Source organism: Theropithecus gelada, chromosome 14 (assembly GCF_003255815.1).
Source record: "Theropithecus gelada isolate Dixy chromosome 14, Tgel_1.0, whole genome shotgun sequence".
Classification (NCBI taxonomy): Eukaryota; Metazoa; Chordata; class Mammalia; order Primates; family Cercopithecidae; genus Theropithecus; species Theropithecus gelada.
Window position 1 is genome coordinate 110,475,312 of NC_037682.1, and position 14,540 is coordinate 110,489,851.

At 50.9% G+C, this 14,540-nt stretch overlaps 1 protein-coding gene across 2 annotated transcripts; it reads left to right on the plus strand.

Moving 5' to 3' along the window:
• The first annotated feature begins 7,551 nt into the window (after positions 1 to 7,551).
• Positions 7,552 to 9,781, plus strand: UPK2 (uroplakin 2). Of its 2 annotated transcripts, none has more exons than XM_025357061.1 (5): positions 7,552 to 7,674; positions 8,135 to 8,266; positions 8,439 to 8,577; positions 8,832 to 8,902; positions 9,318 to 9,781. In XM_025357061.1, the coding sequence occupies exons 1-5, from the start codon at positions 7,599 to 7,601 to the stop codon at positions 9,452 to 9,454; spliced, it is 555 nt and encodes a 184-aa protein (XP_025212846.1). In that variant the 5' UTR covers positions 7,552 to 7,598; the 3' UTR covers positions 9,455 to 9,781. The 2 variants fall into 2 exon arrangements, with proteins under 2 accessions (XP_025212846.1, XP_025212847.1); XM_025357062.1 differs by having other exon boundaries at positions 7,599 to 7,674; positions 8,832 to 8,906; positions 9,322 to 9,776.
• The last annotated feature ends 4,759 nt before the right edge of the window (positions 9,782 to 14,540 follow it).

Consider the following 14,540-nt stretch of genomic DNA (forward strand, 5'->3'; position numbering starts at 1 on the left):
ATGATGGTTTCCAGCTTCATCCATATCCCTGCAAAGAACATGAACTCATCCTTTTTTATGGTTGCATAGTATTCCACAGTGTTTATGTGCCATATTTTCTTAATCCAGTCGATCACTGATGGACATTTGGGTTGGTTCCAAGTTTTTGCTATTATGAATAGTGCCACAATAAACATATGTGTGCATGTGTCTTTGCAGTAGCATGATTTATAATCCTTTCGGTATATACCCAGTAATGGGATTGCTGGGTCAAATGGTATTTCTAGTTCTAGATCCATGAGGAATTGTCACATTGTCTTCCACAATGGTTGAACTAGTTTACACTCTGTCTGCTACCAACAGTGTAAAAGCTTTCCTATTTCTCCACATACCCTCCAGCATCTGTTGTTTCCTGACTTTTTAATGACCACCATTCTAACTAGCCTGAGATGGTATCTCATTGTAGCTTTGATTTGCATTTCTCCGATGACCAGTGATGAGGATTTTCTCACGTGTCTGTTGGCTGCAGAAATGTCTTCTTTTGAGAAGTGTCTGTTCATATCCTTTGCCCACTTTTTGATGGGGTTGTTTTTTTCTTGTAAATTTAAGTTATTTGTAGATTCTGGATATTAACCCTTTGTCAGATGGGTAGATTGCAAAAATTTTCTCCCATTCTGTAGGTTGCCTGTTCACTCTGATGGTAGTTTCTTTTGCTGTGCAGAAGCTCTTTAATTAGACACCATTTGTCTATTTCGGCTTTTGTTGCCATTGCTTTTGGTGTTTTAGTCATGAAGTCCTTGCCCACAGTTATGTCCTGAATGGTATTGCCTACATTTTCTTCTATGGTTTTTAGAGTTTTAGGTCTAACATTTAAGTCTTTAATCCACCTTGAATTAATTTTTGTATAAGTGTAAGGAAGGGATCCAGTTTCAGCTTTCTACATATGACTAGCCATTTTCCCAGCACCATTTATTAAATAGGGAATCCTTTCCCCATTTCTTGTTTTTGTCAGGTTTGTCAAAGATAAATGGTTATGAGACTGACTTTATACCATTTTTTTTTAAGACGGAATCTGGCTCTGTTGCCCAGGCTGAAGTGCAGTGGTGTGGTCTCGGCTCACTGCAACCACCACCTCCCGGGTTCAAGTTATTCTCCTGCCTCAGCCTCCCGAGAAGATGGGATTACAGGAACCTGCCACCACACCCAGCTAGTTTTTTGTATATTTAGTAGAGATGGCATTTCACCATGTTGGCCAGGCTTGTCTGGAACTCCTGACCTTGTGATCTGCCCCCCTCGGCCTCCCAAAGTGCTGGGGTTACAGGCATGAGCCACCACGCCCGGCCTGGTTTTATACCCTTTCTACAGCAGAGGAAGCTGAAGCTCAGAGCAGTTAGTGAGGTATGTAACTTGGCAAAAGTCACAAAGCTGGAAGATGATTTGGGGTAAGTGGTTGTATCATAGGCTACATTTTTTTTTTTTTTTTTTGAGACCGAGTTTCACTCTTGTTGCCCAGATTGGAGTGCAATGGTGCAATCTCGGCTCACTGTAACCTCCACCTCCTGGGTTCAAGCAAGTCTCCTGCTTCAGCTTCCGAGTAGCTGGGATTACAGGCATGTGCCACCACGCCCGGCTAATTTTGTATTTTTAGTAGAGATGGGGTTTCTCCGTGTTTGGTCAGGCTGGTCTCGAACTCCCGACCTCAGGTGATCCACCTGCCTTGGCCTCCCAAAGTGTTGGGGTTACAGGTGTGAGCCACCATGCAAGGTGACTACATTTTTTAAAATGGAGCACCCAGGTCTCCTCCAACCCTGAATGACTGGTATTTTCTCATTCTCACAGCATTTTTCAGCCTCAGCTCTCAAGGATAGAGGCGCCACCACTTCCCAATGGGCCAACATTTGGTGAGCACCACATCTTACCTCCAAGTCCAGTCCTCCAGGACTCCCCCATCCCTGGCTGCTCCTAGGATTATGAAAATGATCTCCAACATTTCTTCCACACCTTTATTTTAAACCATTTTTATACCTGTAATAGTTTGATCTCCTGTATTTCAGACAGGGTCTTGCTCTGTCACGCAGGCTGGAGTGCAGTGGTGCAATCATAGCTCACCAAAGCCTCAGACTCCTGGGCTCAAGCCATCTTCCCGCCATAGCCTCCCAAGTAGCTGGGACTGAGGCATGTGCCACCATGCCCAGCTCATTTTTTTTTTGAGATGGAGTTTTACTCTTGCTGCCCAGGCTGGAGTGCAAGGCGTGATCTCCGCTCACTGCAATCTCCATCTCCCGGGTTCAAGTGATTCTCCTGCCTTACCCTCCCAAGTAGCTGGGATTACAGGCATGTGCCACCACGCCCGGCTAATTTTTTGTATTTAGTAGAGAGGGGGTTTCACCATGTTGATCAGGCTGGTCTTGAACTCCTGACCTCAGGTGATCCACCCAACTCGGCCTCCCAAGGTGCTAGGATTACAGGTGTGAGCCACTGTGCCCGGCCTGTTTTTTTGTTGTTGTTTTTGTTTTTGAGATGGAGTCTTGCACTGTCACCCACGCTGGAGTGCAATGGTGCAACTTCGGCTCACTGCAACCTCTGCCTCCCAGGTTCACACAATTTCCCTGCCTCAGCCTCCCAAGTAGCTGGGATTACAAGTGCACACCACCACACCTGCTAATTTTTTGTATTTTTAGTAGAGACGGGGTTTCACCATGCTGGCCAGACTGGTCTCGAACTCTTGACCTTGTGATCTGCTCGCCTCAGCCTCCCAAAGTGCTGGAATTACAGCCATGAGCCACCGTGCCCCAGGCCTTTTTTTTTTTTTTTTTTTTTAAGAGATAAGATGTCACTATATCACGCAGGCTGGTCTTGAACTCCTGGGCTCAAGCAATCTTCCCATCTTGGCTTCCCAAAGTGCTGGGATTACAGGCTGTGAGCCACAGCACCTGGTCATAATCTTTTTTAATTTTTTTAATTTTGTAGAGATGGAGCCTTGCTATGTCACTCAGGCTGCTCTCAAACTCCAGCCCCAAGTGATCCTCCTACTTCAGTCTCTCAAAGCGCTGAGATGACAGGCATGTGTCACTGTGCCTGATGAGTTTTCCATTTTTAATTTATTTATTTTTTTTTGAGATGGAGTCTCGCTCTGTTGCCCAGACTGGAGTGCAGTGGCGTGATTTCAGCTCACTGCAACCTCCACCTCCTGGATTCAAGCAATTCTCCTGCCTCGGCCTCCCAAGTAGCTGGGATTACAGGTGTGCACCACCACACCTGGCTAATTTTCATATTTTTAATAGAGACAGGGTTTCACCATGTTGGCCAGGCTGGTCTCGAACTCCTGACCTCAGGTGATCCAACCGCCTCGGCCTCTCAAACTGCTGGGATTACAGGCGTGAGCCACCGTGCTTGGCCAAGTCTTCCATTTTAAATGTGAGAACATTGAGGTCCACCTAAAGTTATATGGTATCTCATCAACAAGAGAACAGTAGCAGCCATCAGAGGCTGACATCCCCGTGCAGCCAAATACACATGTTTTTCTAATTGACTGGGAGGCAGAGAGTGGCACTCTGGAAGGAGAACCCTGGCCATGTCAAACAGACCTGGGTTCTGATCCCAGCTCTCCTGGTTGAAGAACTGCCATAGTTCAAGAAAAAAAAAAAAAGGTACCACAGTCCAGAAAGAAGAAGTGTGTTTTAGGAGATAGTCTTCTAGGCTGAGCAGACTAGAGCTATTAAGAGCTCCCCGAGGGCAGAAACTTATCTTACCTTTATATTCCTGGTGGCTAGTGCAGTTCCAAGGACATAGTTGGTACTCAATAGGAGTACTTGAATAGCAGATTTGGAAGAAATGAGGCAGGGGAGGGAACTCAAGAGAGTTTAGAATCAAGAATCCAAGGAGGAGACAGCCTAGAAAGAGTGGGTCCAAGACAGAGACTTCAGGCATGTGGGGCCCTGGTTCCCTTCTCCAAGCCATTGGGAAATCCTCTAGAGGAACATGGTGCTGTGGCTTTAAATGACTTCAGCATTGTCAATGAATCTGCTCTGCTAAAAGAGTTATCCTCTTGCTCCTGTGCTTGGCCTCCCCCTCCTCTCAGCTCCCCAAACCCTTCTCGGCCGCTGTGATGGGATAATTAGATGCGAGAGCTCAGCACAGATGATGCTCCAGTTGCTTAGCAACTAATGGTTTCCATGGAGACTGCAAAGCACAGCCTTCAGAGCAGCCAGTGAGCAGCTCGGCAGGGCAGGGAGAAGACGCAACTCCCCGCTCCTCCAGAAACCTGGGGAGGGCTGGGGTGGGGAAGGCTGGGGTGGGGGATTGGAGGGAGAAGGGAGAGCTTAAAGGCACAGGGCCCTCTTATCCTTTTAAAATCTGGTCAGAGATCTGCCCTCCCCTACCCCACTCTGTCCCACTCATAATTTTAGATGGGGATGGGGGCTTAAGAGTGGACCCAACGCAACCCACTCTGCAATAAACCCAACCTCTTCTTTCTGCTTCTTGGTTGTGAATGAGGAGAAAGACCTCCCAAGTTCAAGTGTAAACAACTTACTGGTGGGTGACAGGTTTTGAGGAGTACCAGGAAGATCCCCTCACCCTGGGTCCCCTCTCTCCCAAGTTCTCCTTAATGTGCAGGAGATCCTCTTTCAGTTTGTGCAGTGGTGGTGGAATCAAAAGCCAAGGTGCAGGAAAACCAGAACCAAATTCTTCACCCAAAAGCAGCCTGTTCAGGCAGATTGGGAAGGAACACCTGCCCTGATCCCTGATGTCCGTGGAAGAGGATCCAGTTGGGGGTGGGGATGGTGTTTACCAGTATAGAGCAGCTGGCAACTCCAAGTGTGGCCTGGAGACCACATCATCAGACCAGCATCATCAGTGTTACCGGGAAGTCACTAGAAATGCAGAATTGACTGGGAACGGTAGCTCACGCCTGTAATCCCAACACTCTGGGAGGCCAAGGTGGGTGGATCACTTGTGGTCAGGAGTTTGAGACTGGCCTGGCCAACATGGTGAAACCTCATCTCTACTAAAAATACAAAAATTAGCTGGGTGTGGCTGGGCACAGTGGCTTATGCCTATAATCCCATCACTTTGGGAGGCCAAGGCTGGTGGATCACCTGAAGTCAGGAGTTCGAGACCAGCCTGACCAACATGGAGAAATCCCATCTCTACTAAAAATACAAAATTAGCTGGGCGTGGTGGCGCAAGCCTGTAATCCCAGCTACTCGGGAGGCTGAGGCAGGAGAATCGTTTGAACTTGGGAGGCGGAGGTCACAGTGAGCCAAGATTGCACCATTGCACTCTAGCGTAGGCAACAAGAGTGAAATTCGTCTAAAAAAAAAATTAGCCAGGTGTGGTGGCAGGCGCCTGTAATCCCAGCTTACTCCGGAGGATGAGGTTGTAGTGAGCTGAGATCGCACCACTGCACTCCAGCTTGGATGACAGAAATTTTGTCCCCAAAAAAAAAAAAAAAAAAAGGAAAGAAAGAAAAGAAAAGAAATGCAGCCAGGCGCGGTGGCTCACGCCTGTAATCCCAGCACTTGGCCAAGGCGGGCGGATCATCTGAGGTCAAGAGTTTGAGATCAGCCTGACCAACATGGAGAAACCCCGTCTCTACTAAAAATTCAAAATTAGCCGGGAGTGGTGGTACATGACTATAATCCCAGTTATTCGGAAGGCTAAGGCAGAAGAATCGTTTGAACCCTGGAGGCGGAGGTTGCAGTGAGCTGAGACCACGCCACTGCACTCCAGCCTGGACGACACAGTGAGACTCTGTCTCAAAAAAAAAAAAAAAAAATGCAGAATTTCAGGCTTCACCCCAGACCCATCACATGACTGCATGAGAAGCTGCATCCTAACAAGACCCCTGGTAATTCATATACACATTAAATTTGGAGAAACCCTGGCTTAAGACCCTCCTACTCTCTGCTTAGGCCCATGAGTTCTTCCTTTACTGTCATTCTCCACTCACCCCAAACTTTGAGCCTACCCTTCCCACCTTGGCGGTAAGGACACAACCTCCCTCACATTCCTACCAGGACCCCAACCTTCCCTGGGACTGAGGAAGATAGAATAGTTCATAGAGCAAACGGTTATACAGCAACAGTCTCTGTACAGCTCTCAGGCTTCTGGAAGTTCTACAGCTTCTCCCGACAAGGTATTCCACTTTCCACAAGTAACTCTATGTGTCTGAGTCTCAGTTTCCACTTCTCTCTCTCTCTCAATTTTCTGAGACAGAGTTTCACTCAGTTGCCCAGACTGGAGCGCAGTGGCACAATCTCGGCTCACTGCAACCTCCACCTCCCAGGTTCAAGCGATTCTCCTGCCTCAGCCTCCTGAGTAGCTGGGATTACAGGCGCACGCCACCACGCCAGGCTAGTTTTTGTATTTTTAGTAGAGATGAGGTTTCGCCATATTGGCCAGGCTGATCTCAAACTCCTGACCTCAGGTGATCCGCCCACCTCAGCCTCCCAAACTGCTGGGATTACAGGCGTAAGCCACCATGCCTGGCCAATCTCTTTTTTATTTTAACAGAGATCAGTCTCTCTGTGTTGCCTAGGCTGGTCTTGAGCTCCTGGCCTCGAGTGATCTTCCCACCTTGGCCTCTCAAAGTGTTGGGATTACAGGCATGAGCCACCGTGCCTGGCCTCAGTTCTACTTCTACAAAAGGAAGTCAATACCATCTACCACCCAGGATGGCTGTAGGCCTACAACGGAGCACACAGAACCCCTGCCCGGGGCCCAGAAGAAGTCCTGACTCCTCTCCTCTCCCTCTGCTCAGAACTCCTCTGCTTCTCTCTGACGTAGCCCAGGGCTGGAGGAGGCAGTCAGAAAGTTCTCTCTCTTTTTCCCGTTCTCTTACGAGGTCTCTTTCCTTCATTCTCAGTTCAACAAATGGTTGCTGCCCAAGGCTGACTGTGCACACCCCCTACCCCTGCTGGCCGGGTCAATGTCTGTCTCTCTGGTCTCTCCAGAAGTCTTCTATGGCCACCTTCATCCCCACCCTCCAGAGGAATCTGAAACCGCATGTGCTCCCTGGCCCCCACAGCCCCTGCCTCTCCCAGAGCAGCAGTACCTGAGCCTCAGTGCACTCCAATAATTAAAACCCTTGGTCTGCTGCCCCTCCCCACCAGAATGTTTCTCTCTCATTTTTGCCCACTCAAGGCCCTTTCAGTAGCCCCTTGGAGTATTCTCTTCCTACATGCTGGGGCAACTTCCAAACTCATCACCCTTCTGAGGGGTGGGGAAAGACACCCACCACATTGGGGGAGCAGTCCCCCAGGGACAGGACAGGCTCCAGATGCCCGTGCACACAGGAACACTACCTTACGCACGGGAGTCCCAGAAGAAGGGGTGATTTCTTTCCCCACCTTAGTTACCCAGCTCTCGGCAGCTGGCTACGCCACCAGGATCCAGCCAGGGCGTCCCCCTTCCTGGCCTGAGGGCCAGCTCCCCATCCTGAAAAACCTGTCTGCTCCCCCTACCCCTTTGAGGCCATAGGGCCCAAGGGGCAGGTTGGACTGGATTCCCCTCTGGCCCCTCCCACCCCCAGGACAAAATCAGCCATCCCAGGGGCAGGGCCTCACTTGCCTCAGGAACCCCAGCCTGCCAGCACCTGTTCTACCTCCCAGCCCAGCATGGCACCCCTGCTGCCCATCCAGACCTTGCCCTTGATCCTGATTCTGCTGGCTGTGCTGTCCCCAGGGATTGCAGGTCTCTTCCATCTCTGGCAGGGGTGGGAAGGGGGCTGGGGGCCTGGACAGGGAGCACTGTACCTTCCAGGGCTCTCAAAGAGAGGTCTGGACAGTTGGGAGTCAGAGCTGGTGATGGCAGTGACTGGGTATCAGACACTGGGCTCAGGGTACACTCTTGATCCTCCTCCAGACCTAGGAGGCAGAGACGTGTGGGCAAGGATCCCCCAAGGCTGCAGGTAGGGGTGAGGTTGGGCGCTGCCCGGCTCCTGGCATCCAGGATCTGGCTCTGGGGACCGCTTGGTGGAGGGTGCAGCTTCTGCAGCCCAAGCCTGCCACCTGGTGGTCATACCGGCACAGGCCTGGCTGTTCTGCCCAGGGTTCACAGAGTGGAAAGGGAGACGACTCCAATGGGACAGGGCCAGATCTCTTGGCCAGGAGGGGGCCAATCCCCATTGGAGCTCCCTCCTGCCTCCCAGCAGACTTCAACATCTCAAGCCTCTCTGGTCTGCTGTCCCCGGCACTAACGGAGAGCCTGCTGGTTGCCTTGCCCCCCTGTCACCTCACAGGAGGCAATGCCACACTGACAGTCCGGAGAGCCAATGACAGCAAAGGTCTGCTACCCCTTCCTGCCACCCCTTCCTGCGACACCCCCTGTGCCCCTTTCCCCATTCATGCCTTCCTGTCCACCCCTCTCCTGGGGCACCCGCACTCTAAAAGCTGCCCCTTCTCCTTGGGGCCTCCAGAACCTTGACCCAGCCTTCTCCTCCCCCGACTTCTGCCCAGTGGTAAAGTCCAGTTTTGTGGTGCCTCCGTGCCGTGGGCGCAGGGAACTAGTGAGTGTGGTGGACAGTGGTGCTGGCTTCACAGTCACTCGGCTCAGTGCATACCAGGTGACAAACCTCGTGCCAGGAACAAAATACTAGTAGGTACCGGGTCCAGCCTGGGGCGCCTAGGGAAGGGGGTGCAGGAAGAGAAGCTAGTGTGGGGGAGATCTGGTGGGCATGGGGAGAGAGTGAGGGCACAGCAAAAGGGGGTGAAAGCTGGGCCTCTAGTGGAGGAATGCAAACTGGGGAGACACAGCTGTGAGGGCAGATGGCCCAGGCTGGAGTCCCTCTTCCTGTAAGTCCCAGATACTCACTGAGGGTTCTCCACTCTCTCCCAAACCCACCACAAAAGCATTTCCTACCTAGTGAAGAAGGGAACAGCCACTGAGTCTAGCAGAGAGATCCCAATGTCCACACTCCCTCGTAAGTAACACTCCTACCTTCCTTTCCCATCTCAGCGGCCACAAAAGTTTCCCTGGCCATTTCTGCCTCATCCCGAGTCTGGGTTGCCTGTGCCTCCCCGTGCGCCCTCAGGGCCCCTGCTTACCTTTATCCTAGCACAGAGCCTTTGGCATGGCTACCGCACACTCAGCTAAAGGTTCCTTGTGGGCAGGGACTGTGTTCTTAACCTTTCCTCAGCGGCTGACATAGGAGATGCTTCATAAATGTCTATGTGATGGGTGTTTGGATCCATCAGCTGGTTGGTTGGTTGGTTGATATGGTTGGCTGGCTGGTTGGTTGGGCAGTCTGTTGGCTGGATGAGTGCGAGGCTGTGAGACTCAGGCAGGCTAGGGGCCTCTCCCACCCACAGTGGCCTTCCCTCTCCCTCTTTTGACAGGAAGCAACATGGAATCCATTGGGCTGGGCATGGCCCACACAGGGGGCATGGTGGTCATCACAGTGCTGCTCTCCGTCACCATGTTCCTGCTGGTGCTAGGCTTCATCATTGCCCTGGCACTGGGTGCCCACAAGTGAGGAGGTCTGCCCGGAGCAGCAGCTTCTCCAGGAAGCCCAGGGCACCATCCAGCTCCCCAGCCCACCTGCTCCTAGGCCCCAGGCCTGTGGCTCCCTTGGTGCCCTTGCCTCCTCCTCCTGCCCTCCTCTTCCCCAGAACCCTCTACTCCCTCTGTCCCTCTCCTTGCCCCCAGTGCCTCACCTTCCAACACTCTGTTATTCCTTTCACCCTACTCCTGTCAGAGTTGACTTTCCTCCCATTTTACCACTGTAAACACCCCCATTAATAATTCCCCCATCCTTCAGTGAACTAAGTCCCTATAATAAAGGCTGAGGCTGCATCTGCCACGTGTGTTTCCCTTTAGTGGGCTTTACCTTGGCTCAAACCTGCAGGTGCTCCTGGTGTCCTCCCTGTCCCACAGCCTGGAGTTGCTTTTCCCGTGAGGCAGGCAGGGGTCAGATGAGATAAGAACCCAGGAGTCAGAGTTCTCAGAGACACACCAGGGCTGTCCATCCACAGCACACAGTGGGCCACACCATCCACAGCACACAGTGAGCCACCCAACCAGGGGTGTGGGTCAGGGCAGAAGCTGGGACTGGTGCCATATGTTGAGGCCTGGAGGCCTGGGGGTGGGGGCGGGGGGCAGGACAAGCAAGGGAAGTGCTGGGGAAAAGAGGAGAGGATCTGTCTGGGAAAAGACAGGCCAGGTGCAGTGGCTCGTGTCTGTAATGCCACCACTTTGGGAGGCCAAGGCGGTTGGATGACTTGAAGTCAGGAGTTTGAGACCAGCCTGGCCAACATGATGAAACCCTGTCTCTACTCAATATTAAAAAAAAAAAAAAAAAAAAGAAAAAAGAAAAGAAAAGAAAAAAAAAGCCAGGTATTCTGGCAGGTACACATCCCAGCTCTCATCCCAGTAGCTGAGGCATGAGAATCACTTGAACCTGGGAGGCAGAGGTTGCAGTGAGCCAAGATCACACCACTGCACTCCAGCCAGGGTGACAGAGTGAGACCCTGTCTCAAAAAATAAAAAGACAAAGACGAGGCCACCAGGCTGAGACCTGAGAACATCGGGTCATGGGGAGGGAAGAACAGGCTAAAAGGAACCCTGGTTGGAGGGGAAGCAGAGGAACCCTGGTCGGAGTGGGCCAAGAGTGAAACAGCCTAGTACTGAGGGAAAAGGGCAGGAGTGGCCACCTTCCTTCACTTTTGTCCTCTGCAGTATATAATGTATCCTTTTTAAGGATCAATGATCTTTGCATTGTACTTAGGGTAAAGACCTTCAAGGCCAGGCCTGATCCAACTGTTCCTCAGCTAACAGGTTCCCTCCAATTTCCCAGGCTCCCTCTTGCCTCAGGGCCTTTACACAACTATTTCATATGCCCACACTGATCTTGGCACTCCCCCCACCGCCCCGGCCACACCTCCATTCCAGTTTGCATAGTTAGCTTACTGTTCATTCTCTAGGGAGGCCTTTTCTGACATTTTCTGCTATTTGGTTGGGTTCCATTCTCTGTCTTTCACAGCATTACTATGGTTTATAACCATGTGTTTGTGTGATTATTTGGTTGTCTCTCCCATCAGACTGTAAGCAGTTGCTTTGCTCCCAAGGACCTTGCTCCACAGTGCCTGGGACACAGTAGGTACTCAATAAATGCTTGCTGAATAACTGAACAAACAAATGCACAAATGAATGAACCAGTCTCTGAAGAGAAGGACAGAGCTGGGAAAGTGCATGAAAGAGGAAGGAAAGGGAGAGAGAGAGAGAGAGAAAGGAAAGAAAAGAGAGAGAAAGAGAGAAAGGAAGGAGTGAAGGAGGGAAGGAGGGAGGGAAGGCAGGCAGACAGGCAGGCAAAGAAAGCAAGCCGGGCATGGTGGTTCATGCCTGTAATCCTAGTACTTTGGGAGGCAGAGGCAGGAGGGTTGCTTGAGACCAGGAGACCAGCCTAGGCAACAAGGCGAAACCCCGTGTTGCTCTGTCACTCTGACATCCAGGCTGGAGTGCAGTGTCTCAATTTTAGCTCACTGCAGCCTCAAAATCCTGGGCTCAAGCGTTCCTCCTGCCTCAGATCTCTGCATAGCTAGAGATACAGGTGTGTACCACCATACCCAGCTAACTTTTAAAATTTTTTGTAGAGATGGCATCTCACTATGTTGCCTTGGCTGGTCTCAAACTCCTGGGCTCAAGTGACACTCTCGCCTCAGCCTCTTAAAGTACTGGTATAACAGGATCTCTGGGGTGTCAACTTTACTGGTTGGAAACTTCTGTGGCCATGATGTCTTTGCCCGAGTTCTTGTCCTGCATCCAGGAAGAATGAAGTATGCAGACAAGTGAAGGGTGAAGAAGAGGGTTTTTTGTTTGTTTGTTTGTTTGTTTGAGACAGTTTTGCTCTTGTTGCCCAGGCTGGAGTGCAATGTCGCCATCTTGGTTCACCACAACCTCTGCCTCCCAGGTTCAAGCGATTCTCCTGCCTCAGCCTCCTAAGTAGCTGGGATTACAGGCATGTGCCACCAAGCCTGGTGAATTTTGTATTTTTAGTAGAGACAGGGTTTCTCCATGTTGGTCAGGCTGGTCTCTCTCCATGTTGGTCAGGCCGGTCTCGAACTCCCGACCTCAGGTGCTCCACCCACCTTGGCCACCCAAAGTGCTGGGATTCAGGTGTGAACCACTGCATCAGGCGGAAGAGTTTTATTTAGAGTTAGAACAGTTTGGAGGGCTGTTCAGCTCCTAGCAGAGAGAAGGCCCTGGAGAGGGTGGCTCTCTCTGCAGGCAAGTCATTCCAACATCTCTGCAGGTCTCTGAAGCTCTCAGAAGAGAGGGTAACTCCTCTCTGCCAGCAGGTCATCTCCACAGCTCTCAGCAGAGAGGGTACACCCTCTGCAACTGATTGTCCCATGGTCTCCTGCTATTGGAAGAAAGGGTACTCCTTTCCGCAACTGGTCATCAGGTCCCATCGTCTCTCTGCCCTCTTCATCCTCTGGCCATCCTCTGCCCTGCTCTGGCTGAGCCCAGAGCTTTTATGGACATTAGAGGGGAGAAAGGTCCATAGGAAGCCAGGGGCAAGCCCACAAGAGGCACCATGAGTCCCCACTCCGGTCAGTGGGACTGGCAACCCAGCCCCCAGCCTTCAGGCCCTCCCTGGCCTGAGGGTGGGGCCTTACTGGGGGCCCCATCCCCTCCCACTGCCATTCATGACCCCTGGGCTTGGCCCCAACTCCCCTCCTTTCTGAGATCGGAGCAGGTGCTAGGAGTAGAGAGAGGCCAGGCGGTGGGAGCAGACACCCATAAGCCTGCAGGGATGGGGGATCAGGGTCGGGGGGTGCTTCCTAGGGCCCTTGAAGGTGCAGAGACGCCAGGGTCCTGTGCCTGGGAGGGTGGCCGCAGCTGCACCCAGGAGCTCCCACCCTGCCAACTCAGAAGGGGCAGGACTACTGCTTGTCCCTGGCTCCTGCCTGCTTCCTGGAGCAGGAGGCCCAGGTCTGCAGCTGCACCCGGGAGGGCAGATTCTGCCTGTGCTGGGCTCCCCCAAGAGCACAGGAAGGCAAAGATCCACAGCTGCGGTTCGGGCGGCTGTAGCCTCCTGGGCAGGGCTTCTGCCTGCTAGATAGAGCAGGAAGCCTGGTCTGCAGCTATGTTTGCATGGCTGCAGTGGCTCAGGGAGCTCCTGTCCCAACTCAGAAGGGGCAGGGCTCCCACTGGCTCCATGGAGTGTGCAGCCCCAGCTGTAGTTCCCTGCTGCAGCTGGCATGATGCCATCACTGGGATTACAAATGTGAGCAACCATGCCCACCTACACATTATTTAAAATTGTGGTAAAATATACATAAAATGTACTACTTTGCCCAGATGCAGTGGCTCACAGCTGTAATCCTAGCACTTTGGGAGGCGGGCAGATTGCCTGACCTCAGGAGTTCGAGACCACCGTGGGCAACATGGTGAAACTCCATCTCTACTAAAATACAAAAAGTTAGCTGGGCATGGTGGTGTGTGCCTGTAGTTCCAGCTACTTGGGAGGCTTAGGCACGAGAATCGCTTAAGCCCGGGAGGCAGAGGTTGCAGTGAACTGAGCTGAGATTATGCCACTGCACTCCAGCCTGGGCAACAGAGCAAGACTGTCTCAAAAAAAAAAAAAAAAAAAAAGTACTACTAGTTTAACTGGTTTTAAGTGGACATTTCAGTGGCATTAAGTATACTGACATTGTACAACTATCACCACTGTCCATTCCCCAATTTTTCATCATCTCAAATAGAAACTCTGTACCCATTAAACAATAACTCTCCACTACTAACTCCTTCAGCCCCTGGAAACTACCATTTAACTATGAATTTAGGTCACTGTAGGTACCTCATATAAGAGGAATTATACAAAATTTATCCTGTTGTGTCTGGCTTATTTCACTAAGGATAATGTCTTCAAGGTTCATCCATGTTCTTAGCATGTATCAGAATTTTTTTTTTTTTTTTTTTTTTTTGACAGAGCCTCAAAAAAAAAGGCTTAGATTCCAGAGTAGCTGGGATTACAGGTGTGCACCACCATGCCTGGTTAATTTTTGTATTTTTAGTAGAGATGGGGTTTCGCCATGTTGTCTAAGCTGGTCTGAACCCCTGGCCTCAAGTGATCTGTATACCTCAGCCTCCCAAAGTGCTGGGATTAGAGGTGTGAGCCACTGCACCTAGCAGCATTATTCCTTTCTATGGCTGAATAATATTCCATCATATAGATATCCCATATTTGGTTTATCTGTTCATCTGTTGATGAACACTTGCATTGTTTCTACTCTTTGACTGTTGGCCATTGTGAATAATGTTGCTGTGAACATGGGTATGTGAATATTGCTTTCTGTCTTTCTTTCTGTCAGTTCTCTTAGGTATAGAAGTCTCTGCTTTCAGTTCTTTTAGGTATAGAATCAGAAACAGAATTGCTGAATCATATGGTAATCCTATGCATAATTTTTTGAGGGACTGCCAAACCGTTTTCTTTTGCTTGTGTTTAGATTTTTTTTCTTTCTTTTTTTTTTTTTTTTTTGAGACGGAGTTTCACTCTTGTCACCCAGGCTGGAGTGCAATGGCGTGATCTCAGCTCGCTGCAACCTCTGCCTCTCCGG